We start from the raw sequence: 9,391 nt of genomic DNA, 5'->3' as shown, positions 1-9,391 counted from the left end.
GATACGAGCAATATCTTTTCATGTAAGAAAGAGATAACAGGCCACAACCATAAGACAGGTTAAATATTCAGAAAGCTGTTCAAATTAAAAACAAAACGTTTGATTATAGAGGGGATTTGAATTGGTGGTCTGACACCTTTATTAACATAAACCATGATTTCATTTCAATCAAGCGATTTTGTAACCTTATTTACAAAAGAAAACAGATTGTAAACAATACATAAATATTTCTACGTGATTATAATGGGGAACCCTATGTTTATTCTCAGTAAAATTATATATATATATATATATATCAACGTTTTCACCACAAATATAGATGTGAAGTAGAACTAATTTGCTGTCACAGAACCTACGATCAGGAACAGAGACAGAAATATGAATGTAATGTTTTGTACAGATTCATAACATGTTGCAGCCTCATCCACACCCTCACTTTTCTCGTATTCGTTATCGTTATCTAGTTTTGAAGTAGTAGGAAAAAAAAAAGAGATTTTTTATGAGTATCAGTGAGACAACTAACCACAATACCTCTAATGACAAATATATAACCAATCAAAGTTTGACCTTTTTCACGTCATATTAAGACACTTAAGCATAACTATATACATCGTGCATAGACACGTCTTATTTCAAATCTTCTTCGACAAGAGGTCAACATATTTTCAGAAGTTAATTGCAGAAAAAGAGATTTTTTCCCATATATGTCTTCAAAAAGTGGTGCATCAAACGCAGGAAAATATACCTGACTGATATTACTCCGCAAGGTTGTTAATTGCATACATGTCATACATAATAAATAACAAAATTTTATTAATCTGGAAATCCTATATCAAATATGTTTTTTTATGAATATTTAAGTAATGTCTAATCATTTGACGATTGAACCACTGTGAAATTCAGTTGACAAATACACCTGAAATGAAACAAAGAAGAAAGTTAGGTATACATAATCCAATTATATGAAATTTATTACAGGATGATTTGCTTAAGACTCAAGACTGATTTGAGACGATGCAAAACAATAGCAAAATACCAGCTGCGCTTAATTGCTTATCATTTAAAAAACAAATGTTTGGATTTTTAGGAGATGGAAAAGATACCAAAGGGACATGCAAACTCATAAATCGAAAATAAAACGACATGGCTTTAAAGAAAAAGAATGACAGACAAAAAACAGTACACAAAACACATAGAAAAGTCAAGACTGAGAAACACGAACCCCTCTAAAACTTGGGGTAACTTATGGTGCTCCGGGATTGTAAGCAGATCCTGCACCATATGTGACACCCGTTGTCTTGCTCGTCAAACTATAAACCCGTTGAAAAGTATAGTTCGTTTGGTCACATTTGGGGAAAAGGGGATTATTCCTCTTATGAACAACACTTATGGTTTATCCTAGAAGCCTTTACTCTCAAATACAACGAGATTACCCTTAACAAATCATAAAGAGAAAGTAAAAAGTTACCACAAGACGGAAACAAAATTACAAACGAAAGGACCTACAGACAAAACTACGACCAAAATCAAAAAGGACAAACAACCCTCCGCAATACAATACGCTTTAGGTCTTATGTAGTGTGATTATGATCCGAAATAACGAGAGACGTATTCAGGTTCTAGATATGTTAGTAGCATCATAACTTTATTTCTATTATTTCTCGGCAGATATATTGAACAAGACACTTGAGAATAAAAAAAAAACTTAAATAAAAATGGAACTGAAGAAATTGCAGGCAGTAACTCCAAACAAACAGATGCGATTAGGTTTGTAGACAGTATTAAAAGAGGCGGCATATATCAAGGTACAAAAAAACCCTCATAATTAGAAGTGAAACCGACAACGTCGTGTCAAAAAATCATGATGCGTGTGTTTTTACGAGTGTATAATTCTCGGTTCGTATCCAAATGATTAAAGTTACAAAATGTTTTTTTATGGATCTGTCCCTTAATTCCTCAAGCCTTCACCATTGTGATTGAATTTATTTATAAATAACAAAATATCTCTGAAGCATACTATGTCTTTTACTAACACTACACATGTAAGGTACATGTTAAGTAGACTAATACTTGCGACGATAGTTTTACCTTGATAAACATGTGTTTATACTTTGATTGGAATTTATGATTTTCCATATAGAAAGTAAAATAGTTTTACCTTGACTGAGAGGTTTTTATCCTTTTATCGGATTTGATGATGTTCCATAGAGAGTAAGATACCACTCCTTTAGTTCCGCTGAAAAAGACGAATATGTTAAATACAAGTTTGTAAGTTGGTAATTAGATGAATCATGACTTTTACATATCGCTGTACAGAGTGAATGTGTGTTGTTCCTGCATCTAAGGAATGATTAGCATTTAAGTGTATCTTAAACAAATAGAAATACTTTTGTTGGAAGTTGTAAAACTAAGTTTACCACACCATTTTCTTCACAAATGGCGATACACAATCAGCATTTAACCAGATATTTACGAACGTTCCATTAGTTGAAATTGTCGAGCATTTGGTTTTGTTCACACAGGGTTGTTAATAATATGGAAATTTATGCGGCTGTCATAAAAGTGAGAGGTTAAATTAGCTATAAAAATAGGTTTAAGGCACCGTTTTAACACAAACAAATGCCTATATCAAGTCAGTAATATGACAGTTTTTGTCCATTCGTTTGATGTGTTTAAGCTTTTCATTTTGTCATTTGATAACGGACTTTCCGATATGGATTTTCCAAGGAGTCGGTATATTCATTATTTTACTTCTTGAAAGTTCTTGATAATAACAATTCAAAAGCTCAAATGAACGATTCTATTTAACAATTAATCAAGTTTGTGAATCTAAACGTTTGTATGATATTTTAATTTCTAACAACAGATGTCGCCTATGATATTGTTTTAATAATCAAATGATACATACCACTGACAATCATGCTGTCTACTTTAAGTAAAACTTTCCACTTTCCTATAGGATTTTCTCCCCATAAATGAACAACTTTGTAAGTCCAAGTAAAGGTGCCTGGTGTTGAGTGTGTATAGAACGCGTCGGTGTATCGTTTAGGAAGCAAAACTACTTTGGTCCCACTGGGAGAAATTAGGTATACTTCAACTGCTCCTCTACAGCGTGAGTAATCAAAGCTCACTGTAGCCATTACATGTTCTAAATGACGGATTGGACAATCGTCACGGGAGACGTCAATTTTATTTTTGGCTTTTGATCTTTCCTCTAGTGTCCTACAAGTAGAGTGAACATTTATCATATACTGTGATTTTCATATCAATTCAAACAAATCATTACAAGTATAATTTCGCTGTACCAATATCACAAATTGGCAATTGATAAATTTGGAATATCTGTTTCAGATTACAACGAATATGTTCCATTTGTCGTAACAACAATTCTGTCCCCTTTTAACCGAATGTGACCTATTGAGGTAAACTTATGATCGGGTTTTTTACAAACAACAGCAGTACAACGGATGCCACATGTACGAAGCATTTAGAGCACTCGAGACCACCTCCAGTTTTGGTGGGGTTCGTGTTGCTCATTGTTTAGTTTTCTATGCAAATACTTTTTATTTTAGGTATAGTTTATTTTTTTTCTATTCAATAATAAAATTGCACATCGAATTGCTCTACAAGCCCACACATTGTATGCAATCATAACTTTCTAAATATAAGTAAAAAAAACTACGGGAATCGAGCTTACATCTTTATATTCAATTTACCAACAATAAGAAATTTGGGAGTGGGGCACATTATATAATGTGATAGTAATCACACGATGTTAAGTTTAAAGGTTTCACTTTGTAAAATACAGCTGTTTCTCAAAACACGCCTCTTTTGGGGAGATCTTGAATATTCATAGAAAATTAATTTTGTTTACATACTGGTTCCCAGTTATGCTCTCTGTGTTCCATCTCAAAAAGAAATAACTTGGGAATGTTACCAATAAATATACATGTGCATATTGTTTACATTTAAATCTGTGGTAACCTTTCATTCAAGGTAGGGATAGTTAAGAAAATTAGTGTTAGTTTAAACTCTGAGAAGTTCAGGGCATATAAACGTTGAAAATATGCCGCACAGCCCTATATTTTGACCTTTGAAAAAAAATTGTGGTGCAATGAACTTTCAATTCTAGGATAAGATTTTTTTCAAAACTTCATAGTAAAAGTGGTACAGTTTTAGCCGTAAAAGGAGTTCCTATGAGAAATTGCATTGTCAATATTTACAGAAATGCAACCTATAGTCCTGAAACTTTTACTTACACGACGCTAGTTTAAACTCCTGTAACTTTTACTTACATGTTTGGGCTGCTGACTTGTGATTGCCAAGTTAGTTGTTCTGGAACAGTTTTCCACTTTATTGCCCCCTTAACCATAGCCTCAGCATTCATTAAACCGAAGCCCATTTTGTGATGAACTAATTAAAAAAAAGTTTAATCATGATAAATACAATTTTAAATTCATCTATTATTGATGTAGTCATTGCAACATAAAAACAGGGAAAGTCCACAAAAACTGACTAAATCAAACACTATCAATCAATGGAACAAATGAAAACAACGGCGATATTCATGACTTGGTGCAAGCATTGACACATTGACATGTCAGGTTTGGGGGATGGTTTGATACTAGAAAAAACAACATAAATACGTCGTTCACTACATTCTATATGTGTCTATCCTAAGTCAGGAATCCGTAATTGAGCGGATGCCGTTTATTGTGGTATATTATACTAGTATTTGCTTTTCTCATTATAGTTTATAGAATTATTTTAAACTATTAAACACTCTTTAACTCTCAAAATTACTTACAAGTTCTTTAGACCTAATTCAGTTTTAGAGAAAATAAACTCATCATAGATACCAGGACTCAATTTAATATATACGCCAGACGCGCGTTTCGTCTACAAAAGACTCATCAGTGACGCTCTAATCCAAAAAAGTTAAAAAGGCCAAATAAAGTACGACCGAATTGAGTCAATCAAAAAAAACTTTATTAGTATACTGTATAAGTAAATAAACTCATCATAGATACCAGGATTGACATTTTTTATTAACGCCAGACGCGCGTTTCGTCTTCAAAAGACTCCTCAGTGACGATCGAATCAAAAATTGTTATAAAACAAAATAAAGAACGAAGTTGTATAGCATAAAATATTCAACTACATATAACGCACATACTATGTCATAAAAGTGATAGTACTGCGACATTCAGATTTTTATTCCACGAAACAGTGAGCTAACCAGTAATCAACAAGAATAATTTAACGATAAAATAATGAATCTATCATCACATATGACTAATTATTTCATTACATATTACCTATTTCGCCACTACATTTTAGTAAACATAACATGATATAAAAATGTTATGCATGCATTAAATGATACAATAAGAAAGAAAAAGACTTTGAGCGTCACTGATGAGTCTTATGTAGACGAAACGCGCGTCTGACGTTTCAAATTTTATCCTGCAATTGTGTGTTTTACTGTATAGATACAGTCCTACAGATATCTCTATGATGTACCTGTATACTATACAGATATCGCTTTAAAGCTCGCATTACACCTGTCTCTTAGCGTCTTAGAAATACAGCTGATATCTCTAGACACTAAACAGTTATTTTTTTCTATGTTGTGATGTTATGCTATTGTTTCAGAAAAAGGGAGAACGTTTGGATCCATTAAAACGTTTAATCCCGCTACAAATGTTTGCACCTATCCTAAGCCAGGAATCTGATGTACAGTAGTTGTCGTTTGTTTATGTAATTTATACGTGTTTCTCGTTTCTCGTTTCTCTATTTTTTTATATATAGATTAAACCGTTGGTTTTCCCGTTTGAATTGTTTTACACTAGTAATTTTGGGGCCCCTTATAGCTTGTTCTTCAATGTGAGCCAAGGCTCCGTGTTGAAGGCCAAACATTGACCTATAATGGTTGACTTTTTTTAAATTGTTATTTGGATGGAGAGTTGTCTTATTGGCACTCACACCACATCTTCCTATATATATTGGCTATAAAAACCTGGTACCTTTGATAACTATTTATAAGAGCTACAAACCCCTCAAGCCTGCTCCAGTACGTTGCCATTTGTTCTCAATATCAAAGGTATCCTTGAATCCGTATGGTTTAGAAGTTCTAACTATTAAATGCTGAACATCTCTCCAGGTCAGTGCATTGCTAGAAAGTGGAAGATTTAATGAATCAGGATTTAACATTGACTCACTTATAGGGTCTTTGCATCAGAATTAAACACATTTATTTTAAAACCAGTTGTTGGCATGGGTTATGTTCTTCTCATATATTTTATGATGGTATAATACTTAACCCCCAACGGGAGGGATTGAGGCTGATATCCATAGTCATGATATGATTATGATGGAAGTCATAATTTTCAATCAGTTCAGTTGAGCTTGCTTGTCAGTAACTGCTAGTAGTCTGTTGTTATTTATGCGTTATTGTCATTTTGTTTATTTTCTCTTGTTACCTCTTCTGAGATCGGACTCGGACTTCTCTTAAACTAAGTTTTTACTGTGCGCTTTGTCGTGCGTTTTTTCTACATTGGCAGGAGGTATAAAAACATTTTTAACTCCACCGCATTTTTGCGCCTGTCCAAAGTCAGGAGCCTGTGGCCTCTGTTAGTTTTGTATGATTTCTAATTTTAATTTCTTGTGTATAATTCGGAGTTTAGTTTGACGTCCACTTTTACTGAACTAGAATTACATATTTTTGTAGGGGCCAGCTGAAGAACGCCTCCGAAAGCGGGAGTTTCTCGCTGCATTAAACCCATTGATTTGACCGGTGGTAGTGCAGTCAAAATTATCACAACATAAAAAGGAAACGATAGTGCACCACTGTCTAATAGTCATAATTCGATTAACAAAAATAAATCCGGTAATAAACTAAAATCGAAGAAAACACATCAGCTTTAATAAAAAAACTAGAGGCTCTAAAGAGCCTGTGTCGCTCACCTTGGTCAACAAAGGACACAGATGGATTCATGACAAAATTATGTTTTGGTAAAGGTGATGTGTTTTTAGATTTTACTTTACTTAACATTCTTGCTGCTTACAATTATCTCTATCTATAATGAACTTGGCTCAGTAGTTTCAGTGGAAAATGTTTGTGAAAATCTACAAATTTTATGAAAATTGTTAAAAATTGACTATGAAGGGCAATAACTCCTTAGTCAGGAGCATTTTGGTCGTGTTGACTTATTTTTAGGTCTTACTTTGCTGAACATTATTGCTGTTTCCAGTTTATCTCAATCTATTATAGTATTCAAGGTAATAACCAAAAACAGCAAAATTTCCTTAAAATTACCAATTCAGGGGCAGGAACCTAACAACAGGTTGTCCGATTCATCTGAAAATTTCAGGGCTGATAGATCTTGACCTGATAAACAATTTTCTCCGATCAGATTTGCTCTAAATGCTTTGGTTTTTGAGTTATAAGCCAAAAACTGCATTTTACCCCCTATGTTCTATTTTTAGCCATGGTGGCCATCTTTGTTGGTTGGCCGATTTAACGGACACATTTTTAAAACTAGATATCACAATGATTATTATGGCCAAGTTTGGTTTAATTTGGCCCAGTAGTTTCAGAGGGGAAGATTTTTCTAAAAGATTATCAAGATTTACGAAAAATGGTTAAAGATTGACTATAAAGGGCAATAACTCCTAAAGGGGTCAACTGACCATTTCGGTCATGTTGACTTATTTGTAAATCTTACTTTGCTGAACATTATTGCTGCATACAGTTTATCTCTATCTATAATAATATTCAAGATAATAACCAAAAACAGCAAAATTTCCTTAAAATTAACAATTCAGGGGCAGCAACCCAACAACGGGTTGCCCAATTCATCTGAAAATTTCAGGACAGATAGATCTTGATCTGATTAACAATTTTACCCTGTCAGATTTGCTCTAAATGCTTTGGTTTTTGAGTTGTAAGCCAAAAACTGCATTTTACCCCTATGTTGTATTTTGCGCTATGGCGGCCATCTTGGTTGGTTGGCCGGTTCACTGGACACATTTTTTAAACTAGATACCCCAATGATGATTGTGGCCAAGTTTGGTTAAATTTGGACCAGTAGTTTCAGAGGAGAAGATTTTTGTAAAAGTTAACAACGACGACGGACGACGGACGCAAAGTGATGGGAAAAACTCACTTGGCCCTTCGGGCCAGGTGAGCTAAAAACAGGACAGCAGAAACCTGAAGTTCAACAAAAGGAAACAGTAACATACATAGAACGGACTGAAGATAACAACTGCCATATTCCGGATCCTTATCATATTTTGATTTTTTTCTCTTAAAAGTATGAAATTTCCAAGTTTGGAAAAGTGGAGGAAAAATTCCTAAACGATATCATTCCACGAACCTGATGCAAAACTTAAACGTGTGCAATCTTTCAGTGACATTTAATAATATGGTTTTAACATCCTGGAGGATCATTATACAAAATAAATATCTTTATAATCGTTGATAACTATAATGTTCAAGTATTGATAAATCATGAAAAAATGTTCTTAAAAATTACTTTCATAGCAAGCGCATTATTTAAATCTTGCTGTGAAGTGTCGAAATTTGTGGAGGAAAAATATATGACAGTCAAGTTAATCTCACAATTTAGGTACCCCCTTTCCAAGGAGTACCCTCATTCTTACAGTAGGAATTGGTTTTGTTCAACCCGTCCAAAAAAAAACAACCCCTGCAATCTCAGCGGAGAGACGATTGACAAGTAGCTAGGATTATACCTCCTCCTTTTCTGGAAGAAGAAACAATTAAAATAAAAGCAAACGTCGAAACTCCAACAACAAAATCGAGCGATCCCTGCCATCGTCACATTCTTAAAATTGTCTTTTAACTTACTTTGCCTCTAAAGCCAGTGCGATGATTCCTACTGCAATTGGACCAGAAAAAGAAGTGCCTTGTAAACCACCTCTACACCTCGAGTTTATAGTAGTTGAAGTCTGTAAAAGTTAAAATACATCTCGTTAAAAATAAGGTTTAACTTTTGAATGGTTCGGCGTGTATGATTATCTGATCGGTAAATTCATCAATTTTAAGATATTCCTATTAATTTTAACATATTCCTTCTCGTGAAATATCTGACTGAGTTTAAATTCTGATGGACTGAATGCAGGAGAAGATGACCTGTCACTGCATCAGTCTCATTCTGGTTTTCATACATTACATCATGTTACGCTTTGATTCCTCTTCCGGGATAAAAATTGCAGGGACAGAATTTTCGGCTCTCCCTTGACACCATTTGCGAGTATGGTCTTTGTGAAACGATAATAGTCCATCGGAAGAGGACAATAAATGGGTGATCTCTGTTAAGAGTGAGCCATATCTCTTGCACGTAAAAGACACCCTTGTAGATTTCGAAAA

General features: G+C 34.0%; 1 protein-coding gene across 2 annotated transcripts in view; it reads right to left on the bottom strand.

The window, feature by feature from the left end:
- Nucleotides 1–789: 789 nt before the first annotated feature.
- The window catches only part of LOC143049968 (furin-like protease kpc-1), a 47,646-nt gene continuing 39,044 nt past the window's right edge, over nucleotides 790–9,391 (bottom strand). For both annotated transcript variants that reach the window (XM_076223749.1, XM_076223750.1), the window contains exons 10-15: nucleotides 8,870–8,970; nucleotides 6,057–6,175; nucleotides 4,296–4,413; nucleotides 2,909–3,222; nucleotides 2,159–2,236; nucleotides 790–916 (exon numbers count right to left, since the gene is read on the bottom strand). In XM_076223749.1, coding sequence (XP_076079864.1) covers nucleotides 2,175–2,236; nucleotides 2,909–3,222; nucleotides 4,296–4,413; nucleotides 6,057–6,175; nucleotides 8,870–8,970 — 714 coding nt within the window. In that variant the 3' untranslated portion in view covers nucleotides 790–916; nucleotides 2,159–2,174. The remainder of the gene's footprint in view (nucleotides 917–2,158; nucleotides 2,237–2,908; nucleotides 3,223–4,295; nucleotides 4,414–6,056; nucleotides 6,176–8,869; nucleotides 8,971–9,391) is intronic.

This window comes from Mytilus galloprovincialis, chromosome 10 (genome assembly GCF_965363235.1).
Source record: "Mytilus galloprovincialis chromosome 10, xbMytGall1.hap1.1, whole genome shotgun sequence".
NCBI classification, from domain to species: Eukaryota; Metazoa; Mollusca; class Bivalvia; order Mytilida; family Mytilidae; genus Mytilus; species Mytilus galloprovincialis.
Note: the sequence above shows the minus strand (reverse complement) of the source record. Positions and strands in the feature narration are given on the sequence as shown.